At 33.3% G+C, this 22,793-nt stretch overlaps 1 protein-coding gene and 1 long non-coding RNA gene across 3 annotated transcripts; both read left to right on the top strand.

Annotated features, from left to right (window-relative positions):
- The first annotated feature begins 2,380 nt into the window (after positions 1 to 2,380).
- On the top strand, positions 2,381 to 15,365 carry LOC148599308 (uncharacterized). Of its 2 annotated transcripts, XR_015918113.1 has the most exons (5): positions 2,381 to 2,530; positions 8,172 to 8,458; positions 9,973 to 10,201; positions 10,414 to 14,662; positions 14,842 to 15,365. It is a non-coding gene; the product is annotated as an uncharacterized LOC148599308 (long non-coding RNA). The 2 variants fall into 2 exon arrangements; XR_015918112.1 differs by lacking the exons at positions 2,381 to 2,530; positions 14,842 to 15,365 and adding an exon at positions 7,653 to 7,762 and having other exon boundaries at positions 10,414 to 10,485.
- Positions 15,366 to 19,215: 3,850 nt separating this feature from the next.
- LOC148599307 (cholecystokinin receptor type A-like) lies at positions 19,216 to 22,057 on the top strand. The gene has a single exon (XM_088559435.1). The coding sequence runs from the start codon at positions 19,313 to 19,315 to the stop codon at positions 20,351 to 20,353; it is 1,041 nt and encodes a 346-aa protein (XP_088415561.1). The 5' UTR covers positions 19,216 to 19,312; the 3' UTR covers positions 20,354 to 22,057.
- Positions 22,058 to 22,793: the final 736 nt, after the last annotated feature.

Genomic DNA, 22,793 nt, shown 5'->3' with positions numbered 1-22,793 from the left:
AGATGCCCAAGGGATGTTGCCACATTGTTTTCGGAACAAATTATACTTTTCTGAGTACAATAGCTATAACTGGCGATTTATACTGACCCATTTTTCAAGATTACTTTTACTCATTATTGAATTATTTTATTTGTTTATTTAAGCGGTGCAGATTTTGCAAGCTTTCATAATATAATGTTGTAATTATGAGATTGGCAAATGTTTTCTCTTATTTCAGCAATGCCGATTTTCCCGATCTTTAATATAACATGTATGATAGTTGTCTTAATAGCATTTTTTCCTGGAGAGATCAGTTGTCAAACCGGTCGACGTAGATGTATGAAAGGTAGTTGTCGTCGTTTTGGCCGAGATGTTGGCAATGTCAAAAGTCAATTGATGTGGCAATGTCGTCGTCGGGATATTGGATCAAATAACAAACAACTTACATAGTATTCATGGTAAGTTAAAGATATTGTATTCAGTACTTTCATTCACAAACATAAATTTGAAACTGCTTGTTTGAAACTTTATTTTGAACCTTTTGTCATATACTAATAGAGGTATAGCAAAACAAAACCACCGTGTCCCTAACTATAGTAAAACATTTGTAACCGAAGCTTGATTCATTTTTCAAACTATTGTATTTATGATTTTATTCTTTGTGATTTTCTTATGTTTTCTTTTTCAGAAAGTATGAAATATGTGTACAAAAAACAGTGGGAGAACTCATCACTTTGAATGAAATCTAATTAAGACATTGACATTGTTTAATTTCTTCAGAAAGAAGTTATATAATAAAATAATTACATTCCAAAAATAATGTTATTTTTACATTATGTCTATCAAAAATGAAACCTAAGATAATTGAACTAAGCAACACCGAAATGTCTACCTGTTTTCATGAAAGTCGAAGGCTCGTGACTCACCTCAAACCACTGGACATACGCGTTTACTCCCAATAAAAATTGTCAAAATCCTTTTTTTCTGTGGTTACATTCCTTCGACTACGACTTTAACCCCGACTTATCATACATCATTATGCTTTTGTGGTGTTATATATCTCAAACTAATGAATCAATTTGTTGAGAGTACAAAATATACATGTATCTTTAAGTAGCCAGTTCTTCCAGCTTTCTGATGATAACAAGTAAGCGGCTTTTGATAGCATGCAGAAATATGTACCGTTTCCTATTTAAATGAGCATTTATGTTTAAACAAAAAAAAGAACTGCATATTTCGTATAATGATGTCCAATACAATGCATCAACAAACGATTTTTTGTTTTGTTTGTTTTGTTTTTGTTTGTTTTTTATTTTTTGTTTGTATTTTTTAGTTTTCCAGGAAACGTTTTCCTTGATGTTATATATATCGAATAATACTAAGACATTCTCAACATTATTTTAACATCATTTTTACTGTTTTAATTGCATAAGACGTATGATTTCAAAAAGCTCTCCGATCTTTCAAACATTTAAACACCCTTTTTACTTTTTTTCCCAATAGTCTTCATCAAGTACCGGCAAAAATATTGAAGCATCGGTATAAATGGATAATTCTGAATACCCAAATTAAACGAACATGGTGTCACGCCGCCGATGGCTGGTGTGTATCCCCAAATAGCGTTCAAATATTACCAGGGTAACTGCATTTTTATTGTAGTTAATTAGTCTAGGTGCCGAATTCATTATTGGTAGTTTCAATAGGCACATAGCTAGAATACGGCTATCACAACCAAGGCAATTTAGATTGAATCCACGCGAAAACCAGGCAGAGGCTGGCACATGAAAAAATTTGTTTCAAAAACAAAAATCATCCATTTCATATCACAAGGCATCCTATCTCAAAGTTTAATGTTGGTTTTTGAGTTACTGCAATGGCTAAAGAGAAATAATTTACAAAGAAAGCATTGAAATTCAATGAAAAGGAGGAGAAATCTTTCATTTTGTGCCAATTTTGTTTACTTCCTTACGGAACTTTAGAATTATTGTCTGAGGCATTCATTGTCGATTTTAAAAAAGAACATCATTTAGCTAGATCTTTTATTCTCAGTTTCCGTTTTCGTCTACCTTGGACTTGACTTTTTATGAGCAACTCGGCGGATGTTTCTAGAAAAGCAGAGGACGCTTAGCCTACTGGTGCACATTGTGTATTGCAATAATCAATAGGTATTGATAGGTATAGTTTTAGAGAGAACATGCATTGGTCATGTGGAATATATAGGGTCATTCTATTCATGATATAATTTGACTGTTAGGTGTGACATACCATTGTATGATGTATGTCTGAGCGAGTGATCTGATTGGTTAGATCTATGTGTGGGTGGTGTCAGAGCCTGCTTTAGATGGGATGTAGTGATATCCTGGAGTTGTCATTGGTTGTATGGGTCATGAGATGTGGGAACCGTTTGTGATTGGATGAACTTATTGGAGGGAATTTAGATTCTTTCATTTTCTTTTATTGTGTTGAAGTAATATTGATCTTTTTGGTAGAACATATCTACAAATTGTTTGGATTTATGCTATTTGGAATCGTGTTGTTCGGTCAAGCAAAGGTATTTACATTTTACTTTTCTAGATACTTATTTGTGTAAATTTGTGGAGTTATGAAGCTGATTGCTTTGTACTATGAGAAATGCTGCAAATGGGAACTAGTTCCTATTTAGATCATTGAATGCCTGATTTCTAAAGCTCGCGTCATGAACGTTAATCATTACGATAAAGGTTAATGTGACAATTATGATTTTATTACATTTTTTTTCAATTTTGTGTTATTATTGTATATTGTGCTTACATAGGTATAGTCTATGCCTATTTTATTATACGCTTGAATACGTGATTAAAGCCACTTTTTGATAAAATGTGTTTATTTTATCGGTTTTGCCTCTTTCATGCAATAATTTATATAGAAGGCATCTCTCATATTCAATACAGCCATTCATAATTTTTCTTATTCTTCTTGGTGCACCCCTTTGACTTGTAATCATACTTCGTCATCACTCAAAGTATGTAAAGGTGATTTTTGTTAAATATCGTTTTATTTCTATGAAGTATTTTCGATGTTTCAATAGGTGTCGTCACTTTATGAAGATATTTTCTCTATATTGTCATTATGCCGAAATTTCTAGCATTTTTTTATTGTTTCCTTTTTACTTTTATTTCTGTTTTTTTTTCTTTCTTTGTTTTAATTTTTTTTTTTTTTATTTCCTATGTGAATCTTATCTGGACATTCGAGATTGGGACATGAAGTGAGGTAATTTGCCTCTTTTTAACATGACTTTATACAATGATTGGATTATATTCCAATGTATCGTATTCAAATCATTATTTCATTCACTCTTAATGTAGGGTTATAATTCAAAAACATACTGTTTTTCTTATATTTCTTCACAACGTTATTTGTATCATCTGCTGCTCTTTGTACGGTTGTACTTTTTACTACGTGTAAAACACGCCCTAAAATCTGGTATCCTTTGGACAATAATTGAAATATTATGTAATATTTCAAGTCATTTGAAGATTGATAATATCTGTTTTGTTGAATTTTGATAATGATAAACATTGAGAAACAAACTAATGAAGGAATTGCTTAAAGTTATTCATCAATGGGGGGTCCGAAGTCGAGACTCGTCTGTAAACGATGAATAGAAAAATGTTATAAGGGGTTTCCATGAAGGACACAGTTGGTGGCACATGTCATTTACTGATACCCAGAAAATATTTCACCCATGAGAGATCACAAACTGCTATTTTCTAGAAAGAAATGTCGGTTTTTGTTTACTGAAATGGTAAAAGTATTCATTCACAGGACTACAACATAAATTGATATCCCTCTTTATGTTTTCATAACTAAGTTGTTGTGTTAGGGAAAATGAGTAATCCACATTTGATGCGGGTAATCCCTGCTCCGTCTGACGTCGTTAAGATTCTAACAAAATATTACATACGTGTTGCACTTATTTGTTGTATTTTTCACTTATATATTATAACTCAATCCACATTACAACATGTATTATTTTTATATTTTTAATTTTTAAAATGGCTTTAGTCACATGTTACTGCTAAACATGCACACGGCTTGATTCCTTGTATTAAACATGGGGCTACAATGATGTTGCTCTTTGACATACTTTGATAGAGCACATCGGCTCTTGATAAAGCATCCTATTTTTTAGATTTTTTTTATTTAAGTACTTCTTGTATATGACTTATTTTTGTATGTTGAACCTCCTGAGTATTTGGCTCAAATGCTGGTAATGAGAAGTTATTCCTTGAGTAGCATACATATTTCTGCAATATGTATATGATTAACATGTTTGTACTTATTCGTGTTTGATAATGTATTATTTTAAACCCATAATAATCTTGGATGGTTTTATAAACTTTGTTGAGGAAATTATTTTATACATGGTGTTAATCATCAATCAAGGTATTTAATATCCCTAGCAGCGTGAAAATGCAGTAAGGTGTATTGTGATAACTATATTTAAGAGGAAAAGACCAACATGAATTCGAAAAATTAACACCTTATTGTTTATAATTATATGCGGTCTCTAGACCCCGCGGAAAAAAATGTTGGTCTACAGCAAACACAAAGGACCAGAAATATTTGTATCTCATCAGGAGAAAACCGTTTTTAAATTCTAATCAAACATGATGCTGTGAAGAGCCCGAAATCAAAATTTCAAACGCTGTTCTATTTCCGTCAAGATAAACGCTTTTGCCAAATAAATACTATCGGGGCACATATGACAATGTTCTTTTTGTCTACCCGAACCACAAAAATAAGTTCCTAATAGAAGAGTAATCAAAGAAACCAAGATTCTAGCAAAGATAAAAAGAATGTAATCCAGAAACTAAGTCCAGACATGGAAAACAGACACACTAACAAGGAACATAAAATAACCAAAATAATAGGTACAAAACAGCAAAAGTTTGCGACTTAGACCCCACTAACAACTGGGAACATAACCTGGTGCACCAGTAGGGTAAGCATCCCCTGCATCTTTAAAGACACCCGCCGAGCTTTAAAAAAATTCAAGTCCGGGGTAGACGAAAGAGAAAACAAAAATATGACAGTTAAACGAATCGATGCTCATGGTTTAAATGGATTCACAAACGATCCACGAGTTCATGATGATGACCATAAAACGTCTGTAGTGATGACTTAAATCTTATTGACACATACATGTAACCCTGTTCCATAAAAAGTTAAAATACGCCATTAAATCTACCGTCATTTTAAAATTATATTGAGGGTAAAACATTAAGACCAGATTACATCATTTTCCCTTATTACTAACAGATAAACTCTTATTATTCTAAAGGAGTGTTAAATGTCACTTAAGTATTGAAAGTATTATTTTTTTCACCAATGATTGAAATATTAAATAATCCTTTTAGTCTTTTGAAGATGGATGATATAAGTTTTATTCAATTCAGAGATTCTTTGCTAAAATAATCCATTCTGAGCCACCCGTATAGTCAAATCTGCCTGCTTTCTACATTGACATTGTTTTGTTGACAATATTTCTCCTTGGGTACTTTTGTCGTTCAGGCAGACGAAACGTAATATGCCAGATGTGCTCCAAAAGCGTTTATTTGAATGTTGGTTAAAACATATCCTTAAATTAAAAACAGTGATGTAAATTAAGACAAGGGATGCCATATGAACGTGTGTAAACTCAAATTCATATGTATCAACAGAATCATTATCGTCATTTTTATTTCTTCTTCTTGTCGGAAATACTTACTGATCGTATACGATTTTTTTTCTATTGTTTCAGGCGGTTTATATTTTTTTCTTTTTTTCTTTTTCTTGACATTTGACAGTTTCTTTTTTTTCTCACACAATGTTATCTATATCAAATGTTGTTCTTTGAACGATTGTATTTTTTTTTCTCAATGTTAAATACGCCCTAAAATCTGTTGTCCTTTGGGCATTTTTATTGAGCGTAAAAATTCAGATGATGTTACATTTTCTTTTCTTCTTACTATCAGATAAACTCGTGTTCTTAAGTAATGTTAAACGTCACGAAATTATTGAAAATATTTATTTTTCTCAATAATTGAAATATTATGTAGTCATTTTAGCCTTTTGAAGATTGATAATATCAGTTCTGTACAATTTGGAAAATCTTCCAGCAACGAGAAACAAAGTATTACAGGAATAGCTTATCGTTTGGCTAGATCCTTCAATCTCAGTTTCCGCTATATAGATGACGTATTATCTTTAAACAATCCTAATTTCGGGGATTTGATACATCGCATCTACCTAAAAGAACTTGAGATAAAGGATACTACAGACACTGTGAAGTCAGCCTCATATCTTGACCTACACTTAGAAATCGATGATAAAGGAAAACTATTGACCAAACTTTATGACAAACGTGATGACTTTTCATTCAGAATTGTCAACTTTCCTTTCATCTGTGGCAACATCCCTTCGGCTCCTGCGTATGGAGTGTTCATATCACAACTCATACGTTATGCCAGAGCTTGCCGAAACTACGTAGACTTTTTGTATCGCGCTAGAACTCTAATAAATAGGCTTCTTGAACAGGGTGATGTTGCTACAAGATTGAAGTCATCACTACAAAAGTTTTATGGTCGTCATCATGAACTCGTGGGTCATTATGGTGTATCCATCAGCACCATGAAAACTGATTTATTCAACGGGTCATAGTTCACCTTTCCTCGTTTGTCTACTTTTATGACTTTTTATGAGCAACTCGGCGGGTGTTTCGAGAAAAGCAGAGGCGCTTACCCTACCGGTGCACCTGGTCCATGCTCCCAGTTTTTAGTGGAGTCCGAGTTGCTCATTTACTTTTGTTACTTTGTATGTATGATTATAGTTACTTTATGTTCTTTGTTGTGCATGCCTGTTTTCCATGTCTGGTCTTTGTCCGTTGATTACATTCTTTTGAATACCGCTATAACCTTGGTTACCTTGATTACTCATTCATTAAAGAGGGTCTAGTTTCTAGGCTCTCGTATGTGAAGACATAAAGTAGGAAACAGGAAAAAGAAAATAAAGATTAAGAGGGTTTCCATGAAAGACACAAACAGTTGGATGCACATGCCATGTTTTGTTACTCAAAATGTTTTCCACCAATGATAGATCACAAACTCCTGTTTTCTATTTTCTAAAAAAATATTATAAGTGTTTGAAGTTTACTGAAATATTATTAGTGTTTAAAGTTTATTGAAATGGGGAGAACATTAAATGACAGCACTAAAAATTATAGGTAAAATTGAAATTCCTTTTCGTTGCGTTCATGATTATTGTTGATGTTTTAGGGAAACATTAAGATGAGTTTTTCACTTTGGATACGGGATAACCATGTCCTGTCTGACGTCGTGTAACATTACATTGAATAATACTTAAGAAACATATAATTATATGGATTTCTGTAATACGTACAAATTGCATACCGCAATGTTTATGACAATTTTGATTTGATAAAACCTATTCTGCGCCGCCCATTTTAAGAAATCTGTCTGCTTTCTACAAGGACAGTTTTTTTAAACTTGCTTTTGCTTAACTTTTCATTAGGTACTTTTGTGGTTTATATATACAAAACGTAATTTGTAAATTCGTAAATTAATTTATTTGTATAAAAATAATTATCATCATCGATGTTTTTCTTCTTGTCACAAATTACAATAACCGTCGACTATTCTGAAACTCTCTTTACAGTTTGTTTTTATATGTTTTGAGTTTATTATCATAGTTTACTTCATGGTAACAAATGATGCATGTGAAAACAGAAGAAAATACATCGCCGGTTAGTTCTAGAAATCTTGTTTTTGTCGTATGTGCAGAGTTTTACACATCATTCTATTCTTTAAAGGTCGGTGTGTGCACCTTTATGACCGTAATCAATTGTTTTTCTCACAACGTTATCTCTATAAAATGATGTCCTTTGTACGGTTGATTTTATTGATTCATTGTAAAAGATGCCCTAACATCTGATGTCCTTTCAACATTATATTGTGTGTAAAATTGAAGTTCAAGTAACATAATTTTCCCTTCTTACTATCAGTTAAAGTCGTATTCTAAAGATAACTTCTTATTCTAAAGCAATGTTAAACGTCACTTGATTATTGAAAGTATCATTTTTCAACAATAACTGAAATATTATGTAATCCTTTTTGTCATTTGAAGATGGATTATATCTGTTTTATTCAATTCAGATAATCATCTAGCAACCAGAAACAAAACAATGGTGGCATTACTTACAGTTATTCATAGAGGAGATAGTACTGATTGAGGCTCTCTTTTTTTAACGAAACACGAAAAAAAGATTAAGTGAGTTGTCATGAAAGACACAAACAGTTGATGGCACATGTCATACAAGGAGAACTGGTAGGGTGAATATGTCAAAGAGACAACAACCCCACCTGGTTGAACATGTCATCAAAAGATTAACTATACAATGAACGACGAAACCCACCGTGCAGGAGTAATCAAGGCAACCAAGGTAATAGCTGTAATCAAAAGAATGTAATCCAGGGACAAAGACCAAACATGGAAAACAGACATACACAACAAAGAACATAGAGTAACTAAAATCATACATACAAACATACATACATAACCCTGTTCCAGAGGCATATTTGTTAGAGTTCTAGCACAATAAAAAACGTCTGCGTAGTTTCGGCAAACTCTGGCATAACGTATGAGTTGTGATATGAACACTCCATACGCAGGAGCCGAAGGGATGTTGCCACAGATGAAAGGAAAGTTTACAATTCTGCATGAAAAGTCATCACGTTTGTCATAAAGTTTGGTCAAAAGTTTTCCTTTACCATCGATTTCTAAGTGTAGGTCAAGATATGAGGCTGACTTCACAGTGTCTGTAATATCCTTCATCTCGAGTTCTTTTAGGTAGATGCGATGTATCAAATCCCCGAAATTAGGATTGTTTAAAGATAATACGTCATTTATATAGCGGAAACTGAGAATGAAAGATCTAGCCAAACGATATTCTTTCTTTCTGATCAGATCAGTATAAAGTCAGCCTCATAAGAGTGAAGGAATAGGTCAGCAAGTAAAGGAGCACAATTTGTTCCCATTGGAATGCCGACCGCTTGTTGAAAAACACGTCCACCACACTGGTCAAATATGTTTGAGATGCCATGAACAACACTTGCATTTATTTGGAATTTCAAAGGCAGAGAACGTCCCAACCCTTTCTGAATTCGCCATTATCAAGTCTGCGTTGTTTTTTTTTAATGTTTAGCTACAAGAAATTCACATTTGTTCTCTAATTTTTGTTGATCATATATTAGTAAATAGAACTTTTACAAAGAGAACTCTAGGGAATCACGACCCGAGCAGAACTTAAAAGAATACAGTCAAAAGCTAAAGACTAGACAGGGAAAACAGACATACACAAAAAAAACATTAAATAACTATCATTACACGTACAAAGAAATAAAGTTAATGAGCAACCCGGACTCCACTTAAAGCTGGGAGAGTTGACCATGTGCACCGGTAGGGCAAGAGTCTTGTTCTTGTTGCTTATAAAATTTTCGTCCGGAGAAGACGAAAGAGGAAAGGAGAACTATTACTTTTCAAACTTTCTTTTCTACACTAGTGTGTTGTGTTTACTACGGTTAAACACAAACTATAACATCGACAATTAAATCAAAATAAAACGTTCATGTGTACAATGCAACTTACAATAACGACTTTATTCTTCAAAGTATTAATTTATTTTATCATTTAATCATTTAAAACATGTGAACCCTGTATACAGCACTCATTTAACCAAAAATTGCAATATTTTCCAATTCAATACATAGTACATATAACTATCATAGTTTGTTTATGCGAACAAATTATACGCTATTTTGTCTTCTTATTGACCATAACTAATGACTCATTTTTCAAAATTGATTTTTTTTTTTTTTTTGTTATTGGATTAATTCATTTTTTTTTAAAGCGATGCTTATTTTGCCAGGTTTTTTTAATATTTCCTTCTTTTTTAAGCTACGTCTGCCAAGATTATGAATATAATACTGATAATAGTTGCCTTGATGGGATTGTTACCTGGAGAGATCAGTTGTCAACAGATTCAAAGAATTCTATTTAGTGGTAATAATCCTGGTCGTAGTCGTGGTCGCCGAGATACTGGCAATGTGAATGATCAATGGCACGGTATAGATCGTCGTCGTCGGGATATCAGATCAAATAACTAACAACTCTTGTGGTTTCCATGGTAAGTTAAACCGATTTATTTCACAAATTTTCACAAAAATAAAATTCCTAACTGTTTGTTTGACGTATTATCATATACCGAAAGGAGTATATAAATGTAGAACCGTTTCCTTAACCACGCTATAGTTAAACATTTGTCAAACGCAAGTTTGGTTCATTTTTCAAACTATTTTATGTTTGTTTTTTTCTGATTTTCTTTTCTATCTTTTTCAGGAAGTATGAGGTATGTTGTGGAGAATCGGTGGGAGAACTTATCACTTTGAATAAAATCTAATTTAGACATTGTCATCGTGTACTTTGTCCATATTTCAAGGACAAATCAAAACCAATTATTTCATAATCTTATAGTTCACCTATTGCATCCAAAATTTTCAATTTCAGAACCTCGATATTCAGGACTTCAAGGCTAAATCACTTGACTGTTTTTGCAAAAACTTTCCATCAAAAAATGGTCCTTCCGATCACGTCATCACCGGAGATTTAGGCATCATCGAAACGACTCTCTATGGATGTCGTGGAGGACTACGCAAAAAAAAATGGATAAAACGAAAAGAAGAAGACATTGATTATCTGTCAGAGTGGGTAAAGGCCATGAGTGCCAATGCTACATCAGTTTTCAAAGACCCTGATGTAGCAAAAACATTGTCTACTATACATGACAAATATGCCGTGCCAGCAGACAAAGCTGGAAACAACATTGCTTTTGTCTGCAAAACGTATTACATTAAATGTTTATTATTAGAGGTAGACATAGCAGTGATAAGACTTATACTGCAACTACACTCTCTAAAGAAGAGATATATTGTTCTTGGTAGAGATTCTTCATAAAAAATAATTCCAAATCATCCTCCAAATATCCAGAAGATGTTTTCAAAACATGTGGTGGACGCGTTTTTCAACAAACGATCGGCATTCCTCTGGGAACAAATTGCGCTCTTCTACTTGCTGACCTATTCCTTCACTCTCATGAGGCTGACTATAGCTGATCTGATCCGAAAGAAACAACATCATTTAGCTAGATCCTTAAATATCAGTTTTCGCTATGTATCGTTTAACAATCCTAGTTTCGGGGATTTGATACATCGCATCTACCCAAAAGAACTTGAGATAAAGGATACTACAGACACTGTGGAGTCAGTCTCATATCTTGACCTACACTTAAAGATCGATGGTAAAGGAAAACTATTGACCAAACTTTACGACAAACGTGTTGACTTTTCATTCAGAATTGTCAACTTTCCTTTCATCTGTGGCAACATCCCTTCAGCACCTGCGTATGGTGTTTTCATATTACAACTCATACGTTATGCCAGAGCTTGCTGTAACTACGCAGACGTTTTGTATTACGCTAGACTTCTTACAATTAGGCTTCTGGAACAGGGGTATGTTGCTACAAGACTGAAGTTATCACAACAGAATTTTTATGGTCGTCATCATGAACTCATGGATCATTACAGTGTCCATTTGCACCATGAAAACTGATTTGTTCGACGTGTCATAGTTTTCCTTTTCTCTTTCGTCTACCACGGACTTGACTTTTTATGAGCAACTCGGCGGGTGTTTCTAGAAAAGCATTGGACACCTAGCCAGATCCATGCTCCCAGTTTTTAGCGGAGTTGAGCTGGCGACATTCTGTAGTGCAATAATTATCGAAAAATCGGAAAGACACTACTTGGCTGTTTTTTGTTTTAGCATAAAAGAAGCACCGAGTGACGTAATTTCGAAAAAATATTAACCAATCAGAAAAATATAACGTCGATCTCTGGGCAAATATTTGTAAAAAAACAACGGAGATCGATAAATACATTAATATAATATGAAATACCAAGGATATACAAATAATCCTTAATAGAATTTGTAATAAAATGTTCTCTTAATACTTAATTCAATACATATTTACAGCTAAAAATACCGACAGTACCCGCGAGGTCGCAACTTATCACCTATGATCGTGAGTGTCGAAAAGATAAAAATTAACGCTTACCGTGAAAAGAAGAACATGAATATTTAACATAGAGCATTCTTTAGTTAGTTTTAACCCGTGATAATTATTTAAACTGTTGAATTAAATCTTCTTTCCCTACTACACAAAGTAAAAGATAAAGGTAAACAAATTTATATATTATGACTTCCGATTCACATTGTCGATACACAATATACTTTTATAAGTATACATGAGCACTTCTGCAATGATATATGATACACAATACATCACCAAATAAAAAACAAACACCAACATCAAAGCAATGCTTCAAATGAGTAACTGGCTGGCACAACAATTGTGGAAGAATAATTACGGGAAGCAAAAACAAGATTAGAATGGTAATCAAAAGAATATATTCCAATTGCAAGTAATACGGGAACAAAACACACAACAAATAACATAAAATAAAAAACGTTAAAAAAACAGCAGTATAATGGGAACCAAGATTCGAGCGCTAATCAAAGAATATGTTCTGATTACAAGGAGCAGACAGGAACCAAACATAGCACAAATAACATGAAAATAAATTAGCAACCCGGACTACAATAAAAAATTGAAGCATGGGCGAGGTCACCAGTAGGGTAGAAAGAAACATCATATTATTCAGCCAAAATGTGATGACGATGATAAAGTGGAATCTCTATATTTGAAGCTTATTGGCAGTATCCTCGCTCTAGAAATATGTGTACAAATCACATGCAAGGCAGCAACAGATCAACATGAAATTTACACTCCGTTAGCAATTTATGTCTGGATAATATGCTTTTAGGCTATGCCTATAATGGACGAAGCACATTCTTTGTTTACGTTGCATTGCCATGTTGCTATGAGCGAAGTATCATTCAATGAGAAGAATATGTAAGACTGGGAAGCTTAAAACATTTTTGCAGAGCCAATAATTTACAATTATTATTAAATAACTAATTAAATATAAAATCGTATCCATCGACGTATTAAAGACAAAACAGCGCCTCCGTACTCGCACAATCGTCTATTTCCTTAACGACAAATATCGTCAAAATATTTTGTAGTCATTTATAGTTCTAGTCTTCCATTCTACATATGTAGGACTTCGCTGACGCCTTGAATAGTATATAATCGGAAAGTCAAAGTCAGATATAAACGCCATGTATAATATATGTTTAGGCCAAGATCCAGATGTAGCAGACGTGTATCTGTTGTCGCTTTAATTTCAACTTCATATTGGTAGATCAAATGTACGTAAAAAAATTTGATTCACTCAAAAGGTTTTTTTACTGTTACGAAGGTTAAGGCTAGCAAAAGAAACATACAACAGTAGGTATTCTAAGACTTTTTGAGATTCCAGATTTGATTCAAGCCACCTGCTGAGAAGGCTTTATCACAAGATTCTTGAATTCATCTTTCAGAAGCTCTAAGGGGTTTAATATGTGCACTTGGTTGACCTATCAATATACCCTTGTTTGTAAAGACACTTACAAAGTTTTATTATCCAATGAATGTAATGTATCGGTATAGCTATATCTTCTTTATCATCTAAAATTATACCAAAGGATGTTAGAATAGACATATGATTAATCGTTATGTAAAAGGATTGTGAGCTGACATATGTAGAATCATGTTGATATATAGTCTTTTGCTGGTTAAAGTTAAGGTAAAGTCCAGAGAAGCCATTGAATATTGTGAAATTAGCATAGAAGACTATTGGAAGTGGAATTAGTGGTTTCTAGCCTAAACATAAAGGGTTTTTTTTCTAATTAGTTACCTTTAAAAATTGAGTTTGACTATTTTAACAGTTTAAGGACCAAGAAGTGCCTAAGTTAAGCTTAACGTCTTTTCTCATATTATAATCAAACATTAACTCATTCAAATATTATGTCATCCAATCATGGAGTATTCAAACAGGATGTATTCAAACATTAACTCATTTAAACATGATGCATTCAAAACAAAATACAAATTTGTTCCAGACCCTTTTATCTTTTGTTATCTTTAATGGACGTTACTTTCTTGATTTTAGATAGTACCGCCCACTTTCATGACTTCAAAGACAGTAATATTCGATAGAAAACTCGATTTCCGATCCATAATTTTCTAGTTCTAGTTGTTCTTAATAAAAAGTGTTCTATAGAATAAACCCAGGATATATACGGATAAATGATAGAGTCTGCGTGATCGAGGCTAATTGTAACAAATTTGAGTTATCATTCTTTGGATAGGTTAATGTCAAGATCTATTTATATAGAATGTGAAGGTTATTGATCAGGTAACTCGTAGAAAAACCTGCTCAACTAGATATAATTAGATCTGCCAGGTAGTCAGGTGGTGAACCTGATCAGTTTGCACCTGGACAGTTGTTGAAGGCAGATGTTTATGAGTATTTAGCTTGAAAGTTTGGAGGAATTATTGCCAGAAATGCACATTTCCACATCAGGAATGATATTGATATAGGATACATTCAGTGGGTGTCATGCTCATCAGGGTGATATGAACTCCCAGGTAAAATATTATATCAAGGTGACCCAACTCCACCCATCTTTATGTTTGAGAATTTCGCTTGGAAATATTGTTGGTTTTTGTAAATATGGCGTGTACGGTTGTCAGATTTGTATTATTGGCGGTTTTCATTGTGTAGATAGTTTCTGTTCTCAAATAGACCTATTTTGTTCCTTTCACAGGGGACTATGGTTAGAGTTGTTGGCCTTTGTATCCATTTATGATGGCTATAATTTGGATGATATATTTACATAGAGTTGATTACAGCTTTGTTTTATGGAAATTACTTGGAATTACAAGAATTACAACTATCAATATGTTCAGTTTGATAAAACCTTTGGTTGAAATGGAGAGTGAATATAAATGATAATTTGTCATAATATTAACAAGCCTTTTGGGATATTATTCTTAAATATACTAGTTCGTTTGTAGTATTGAATTGGATAATACACTTAATTCAGAGTAATACTGTTCTGATGAGATAAACGGAACTGTGATGTGTTGAATATTAATATCAACAGTGATGTACACCAGATATTCACTTAATATCTATTTATTTAAATTCTTATTTTTTAATTAAGTGTATTTATTTAGTATGCTTGTTGTCTTTTTGTTGTGTACTGTTGTGATGATGTGTGAGTGTAGTGTGTGTTGAGAATAGTCGTGCGTGTGCTTTTTTCCTTTTGATTATTTATTTGTCTTGTGGTTGTGGTGTAATAAATGTATATTTTTATTTGGTTTGTAATTTGACGCCCTACTGACAGATCTCACACATTGATTTAAATTAAAACAGTTGTGAGAACCCAGAAGTGAATTCCTACCTCGTTACACTAATAAAAGCGATATAATTGGAGAATATAAAAGTATTGAGAAATAAGAAAAGAGAATCCTACACGCGCATGAATCTGTTTTACATTTCTTCAATAGACCCTTGTTCGTTACACAGCATATGCACAGGTATACGAGATCGTTAATATAGACCCCTGTTCATGACTATAGCATTACTGCAAAACTGATATTTGAACATTGCCAATGGAGGCTTTAAACGATTAAGTGAGATTAAAACTTAATAATCCGCTGCTCCAGGATTTCATCTTAAAAACGCCAATACAAATTGGGGAATAAGACGTGACGATGAAATAATTCATGCCAAAAAGTATTCAATCTGGTTAATTTCTAGGGTGGCACGTTGCATATCCGTTTCACTGGACATGCCCGCTTCTGTAAGCTGTCATCTACAGTATTATTAACCCGTATAGATTAACCACATATTTGAAGTATAAATCAGTTAAAGGCTTTTTTTTTAGTTTAAGTTTCAAATGGGAAATTTAAGTTTATTGATGCCCATCGTTAAAAAGGGTTTTTGGCTACACATTTATCCTACTAATACTTATCAGTTTTCCGATTGTCAGATTTGTACCATATTTCATTAATTTGCCTATGGTATGTTTTATTGTTTGTAGCATTTTGGCCTATTTTTACAAGGACAACATTTTAAAATAACTTTTCTAATCAAAAACGGTAATCAATTCGGAAATTAAAAAAAAACAGTTTTTGATTAAATCAAAATAAATCCTATGTTTATTTTGAAAAGGAAACGAGATCTATAAGCTTCTTCAAAATATTATTTTATTTGGTAGAGAGGATTAAATAAACCCAAAATGTAAGTTTTTGTTTCTATTCTTTTCACTTTTTATTCAGAATATTAAACACATGATACAATGTACATTAGTGTGTTTTATTTTTTATTTTTATTTTAATTGGATAATTTGCTGCTCCAGAATTTCATCTAAACAGGGTCGTAGAAAAAAGCGCCAATACAAATTTTGGGAATAAGACGTGACATTAAAATAATTCATGCCAAAAAGTATTCAGTCTTACTAATTTCAAGGGTGGCACGTCATACATCCATTTCACTGGGCATGCCCGCTTCTGTAAGGTGTCATCTTCATAGCATTATTAACCCGTATGAATTAACCACATATTTGAAGTATAAATCGATTAATAGCTTTTTTCAATTTGAGATTCAAATGGGAAATTTAAGATTATTGATGACCCATCGTTAAAAAGGGTCTTTGGCTACTCATTTATCCTACTAATACTCATTTTTCAGATGGTAAGATTTGTTTCAAATGTCATAAACATTCCTATGGTATGTTTCATTGTGTGAAGCATTTTGACGTCTCTGTATAAGGACAAAATTTTTAAATTAATTTCTACATAAAATCGCTAATCAAATCGAAAATTAAAAGAGTAATCAAGGGAACCAAAGTTATAGCGGTAATCAAAAGAATGTAAACCAGTGACAAAGACCAGACATGGAAAACAGACATACACAACAAAGAACAAAAAATACTAAAATCATACATACAAAGTAACAAAAGAAATGAGCAATTCGGACTCCACTGAAAACTGGAGAATGGGTCAGGTGCACCGGTAGGGTAAGCGTCCTCTGCTTTTCTAGAAACACCCGCCGAGTTGCTCATAAAAAGTCAAGTCCGAGGTACACAAACAAGGAAAGGAAAATTATGACCCGTTGAATAAATCAGTTTTCAAGGTGCAGATGGAAACACCATAACGATCCACGAGTTCATGATGACGACCATAAAACTTCTGTAGTGATGACTTCAATCTTGTAGCAACATTACCCTGTTCTAGAAGCCTATTTGTTAGAGTTCTAGCACGATACAAAAAGTCGACGTAGTTTCAGCAAGCTCTGGCATAATGTATGAGTTGTGATATGAACACTCCATACGCAGGTGCTGAAGGGATGTTGCCACAGATGAAAAGAAAGTTGACAATTCTGAATGAAAAGTCATCACGTTTGTCGTAAGGTTTGGTCAATAGTTTTCCTTTACCATCGATTTCTAAGTGTAGGTCAAGATATGAGGCTGACTTCACAGTGTCTGTAGTATCCTTTATCTCAAGTTCATTTGGGTAGATGCGATGTATCAAATCCCCGAAATTAGGATTGTTTAAAGATAATACGTCATCTATATAGCGGAAACTGAGAATGAAGGATCTAGCTAAACGATATTCTTTCTTTCTGATCAGATCAGCTATAAAGTCAGTCTTATAAGAGTGAAGGAATAGGTCAGCAAGTAAAGGAGCACAATTTGTTCCCCTTGGAATGCCGACCGTTTGTTGAAATACACGTCCACCACACTGGACAAATATGTTGTCGATTAAAAATTCCAGAATATTTTAAACATCTTCCTCTGTATATTTGGAAGATGATTTGGAATTATTTCTTACAAAGTATTAGGAATCTCTACCAAGAACTATATATTTGTATCTAGGTGTACCAATTTGTTTGGAAAAACAACGATGTATAATGTTTTTAAGTCGGGATTTTAACTGAGTATGGGGAATAGAAGTATACAGTGTTGAAAAATCATCGGTTTTAATGCTATTATATTTAAATAATAGTCTTGAACTGATTGTCTCCAAAAGATATTTTGAATTTTTCATAGACGGTAAATCACAATCATCGTCCTTGGTAGAGAGACCAAAAGAGGATAGCACAGATTTATGGTTTTCCACAATCTCTTCTTTTGAGAGTGTGGTAGCAGTATAGGTCTTATCACTGCTATTATTTTCTACGTCTACCTCTGATAATAAACATTGGATGTAAAACGTTTTGCAGACAAAAACAATGTTGTTTTGGGCTTTATCTGCTGGTACGACAACATATTTGTCATGTATAGTAGGTATTTGCTACATCGGGGTCTTTGAAAACTGATGCAGCCTTGGCAGTCATTGACCTACTTAAAACTTTCATTCGTTTCAAAATCAAAGACCGCCCGGCCTTTAACCACTCTGACAGGGAATCAATGTCTTCTTGTTTTCAAATTTAAAGAGAAGTTTTTGATCAAATTGAGATATATCCTATGAATATTTAGAAATGGAAACGAGATCTTTTCATGTTTTGACTTTTTTAAAACATTATTTTATTTGCTGGTGAGGATAAGATAAACTCAAAAAGTAAGTTTGTTTTTCCTCTCTTTTCACTTTTTATCCAGAATATTATGCACATGGTACAATATACACTAGTACGTTTTATTCGTACAAATAAGATGTAATGATGACACCACACACACACGTGCGAACGCGCATGCTCGTATAAAGAATTCTACACTATGCTACTTGATTACAATTTGTATTCTAAAATACATTTTATATTAACGATGCGTTATAACTTAACTTATATTATCATAGGTTCTGTGGAGATTTGTGGAGCGTTATTTCTAATCGAAATTCATAGAAAATATGGAGAATTCGTTTAAGTAATTACTTATGAAAAGATAAACGTTTAATCAACGCAAAAAAATACCCTTCATATAGATAATGCGAATTTTGATATGATGCACACGTTTCAAGGAGTAACTTCTTATCAGTAGCATTAAACTAAATACATAAGATCTAATTCAAAATAAATAAATTGTATGCAAGATGTATTTAAACGCCGCAAAATATCTTTTTGTTTTCATGGGATGATTTCAAATACACGTATATTTGCTTTATAGGAGTGAGATAATCAATAACACAGTGTTCAGTAGCAACATTTCAAGTCTGAACAGTATAGAAAAAATTGATTACCAGAAATTTATAGAAACTGGTATTCCAGTGGTTGTGTTTCTGGTTCTGGTTGCCATGGTTGGTATCGTCGGAAACATGCATGTACTCATTGTTTACGGAAAATCTAAGGAAATGAGAAAAAGAGCCGTACGAATTTTCATTCTATGGTTATCTGCAACAGACCTTGCCGCTTGCGTTCTTTGTATGCCGTTTGAGATGTTTGACATAAGATACGACTATACATTTTCGTCGCCTGCAGCATGCAAGTTTTTCAGGTTTTGTGGACATGCAACCTCTTTCATTTCAGGTGGTTTCTTGGCCACAATCGCCATTGAAAGAGGGCTCCTAACAAGAAAGAGTAATGTTAGATACACCAAAAAAACTGACAGATTCTATAACGCGATTTCCTGTACCTTAGTCGTATATATACTTACATTATCAATTCCGACTCTCTTTGTAATTGGAGTTGGCAAGAAGGAGATACCTAATGACACAAATCTAACTGGAAACAATTGTGGTGTTTTAGAAGAGTACAAAACAGTTCCGGTGTATACAGCATATGGTGTAATAGTCATATTGACAAGTTCAATATGCTTTATTGCAGTTGTTGTAATTTACACCAGAATTCTATATACAATTTGCACCCAGATGAGTAAAACAAGAGAACGGAAAAACACTTTCACCCCTACGAAACCATCCTCGAATTTGAAGCCCTCAGATTCTCAGACCACTATTAAAGTGAATACAAAACCATCGAACGAGATAACAATACGACATGTGAAACAGAAAAGTAGAGACTATGACAATGGGAGACAGTTAACGATATCACTAATGACCGCAACAGCTATATCATATGCTGGAAGTATAGTATTCATTTCTATAGTACTGTTGCAAGTTACAAATCCAAATCTTTATATGAGAATTGAAGGAACAATGACCTCAATTTTATACCGTTTTTTCTTTCTAAACAATGCCGTAAATCCTGTCGTTTTCTGTTTTTTGGACCGTAGATTTCGGGAGGAATGTTTATCGATCATTTATAAAAGATGCACCAATGCAAAAGAGGAACATAGTCTTCAAATGACGAGTACTCAAACTCTTGATACGACATCGTAGATCGTATACATATCAAACAAGTACTATCTTGACATGCATCCCCGCTATACCAATAGAAAATATCAATATCATTGAATCCACAAAATTTCCGTATCGTATTTAATACTCATGTTTACTGTCATTTTGCTTTTAAAAACAGAAATCGTTTATTTCAATTTATCCAAAGATAATTTAACCAAAAAAAAAAACACAATTCGAATGGTAATCGAATGGAACAGATACGTCAGTACTCACATGGAAGATGATACATATATTGTGTTTCATTGTATTATCGCTGTTTTGTTTAAAATCCCTTTGATCTTGCCATACTTTTCAATCTCACGCAAGTCGAGTGAGAATGACAATTTTCGTATACCTGCACAACATACGTGACGTGACTTCGCGTATCACTCCGCCAAAGATAGTCCGAAAGGAAACTTTGAGGTGCTTATAAAACTTACGTATTTAGGTTAGGAACTCTGAAAATAAAACAAAACTAATACCATACACATCAACAAAACAGCGAAAAACATATTATTTTTTCAACTCCCATAAAAGATTAAGGTAATAAAAAATTACCATTAAACGTCTGCCATTGATAATGGCCGATGTTTAATGGTAATTTTTTGTTACCTAATCTGATTTTATCAATGTCGCCCTTGTTGAATAATGCTTGACACGTGTCGCGGAGCTGCATTACTGTTGCTAGATTATTACCGGATAATGCTCATGATGTTAGTCCAGGTTTTTTATGGGAGTTCATATTGCAAGCGCTTTAGTTTCTTTTTGTGACGTCTTGTTTATCTTCAGTTTTTATTTGTAATCTATTTCATTCGGTGCTACATTGCGAATGAAGATCCTCTTTGTTTCATATGTTCACGGTTAGGCCATATTTTGGGATTTTGTCGTATTTAAACCATCCCACTGCTGACGCCACGGTATCCTCCCCCCTCGATATTTATTCAGAAATAGTTCAGAAAAAGTTGAGTTACCAAATTTGTTACAGTATATATAACCAAATACCTTAATCATGACCATATCCAATAAGTTAATTGCATTTTGGAGTTTTCCAATACTGGTGTACATATATTGATTATGCCTTTCAGGTATAAATTGGTCAAATACGTCAGTGATTGATCCGTTAGATAATCAATCGTATAGAGAGTTATATTAAATAGGTAATTTTTGACACAACAGCAATATTAAAACTGTTATCACTAAAATATGTTTTGTCTGTCGCACATGGATGCTATAATTTAAATTTTGATAGGAAAAATCTGCTAATTTTAATTAAGGACAATGTTTAATATCTATACAACCATTTGACATCACCGTTTGATGTGAACTGATTCCTCGGCTAGTATTTATATGGAACTGTGACGAAGTTATGATTCAGTTATGTAAAATGTCCACAAACAAGGACTGTGGGGCATATGCATAAAAGAGAACTAGAACTGTGATTGTGTGGTGCTATTGCAACTCCATACCAAATTGAATTGACCTGTCCCGAGTGATTCATGTTTGACTGACCATATCTAATAAAACAGTGATCGAAATCTGAAACAGTAAAAACTAAATTACTGATAAAATTATAAATAAAATGATGTTACCGTAGTACACTACACCTACGTTGTATATCTTTTTTATGTCGAGTATGTATAGTTCTCTGCATAACTTCAGACATCATATCTACCCGATTGCGAAATGTAAAAAAAAAAACCTTCATTCTTTTTGAAACGATAGAAATTAAGTTAAATGTGTATCAGAGAGAATGCGATCAACTGAAACTTTTAATTAGCTTAACGTTGTTTTCTGGTTCATACTCCCAATATTTAGCGGAGCCCGGGTTTCGTATTTACCTATGCTTCTTTGTACGTATTGTTTAGTTATTTCATGGTCTTTGTTGTGTTCGTTTTCTTTTGGATGTATTTTTTTTTCGCTCGAAACTTGATTTTCTCGATTACTATTGCACTGAAAATATATCGAGAACCAACTTGTTTTTTCTGTTTCTTTATTTCGCTTTTTATTTCATACATTTATTTCGCTATATCTAATACTGTAATTTTAGTGATACAGCAGGCCGCCAGGACACGCTTTCTTTCACTTTTTATAATTATTACTAGAGTTCATATTTTACATTCTTCGCATGCTTTCATAAAACACAGTAATTAATTAACAGAGTTAAGGGGTCAACAAAAGAATGTATTTTCACTTATGATTTCAACTGGATCTGTAGCAGCCATAAAGAAAGCTAACTTTGCTGCGCTGAGTGTAGATCGTTTGAATCCGTTTGCAAAATGAAAGTAGATATTTTCTCTCATTATTTTTTTACTTAGGATTTTCCATACAAAGTTAATTCTACAGTACACAACTTAATGTACTGAGTAAAAATAAACACAAGCACACGTTTTAAACCGCATGTCCCCCACTCAATGCATACAAGTCAGGTGTAACGAATTTT

Source organism: Perna viridis, chromosome 13, assembly GCF_037379345.1.
Source record: "Perna viridis isolate PV_CMFRI_1.1 ecotype Kerala chromosome 13, ASM3737934v1, whole genome shotgun sequence".
Taxonomy (NCBI): Eukaryota; Metazoa; Mollusca; class Bivalvia; order Mytilida; family Mytilidae; genus Perna; species Perna viridis.
Note: the sequence above shows the minus strand (reverse complement) of the source record. Positions and strands in the feature narration are given on the sequence as shown.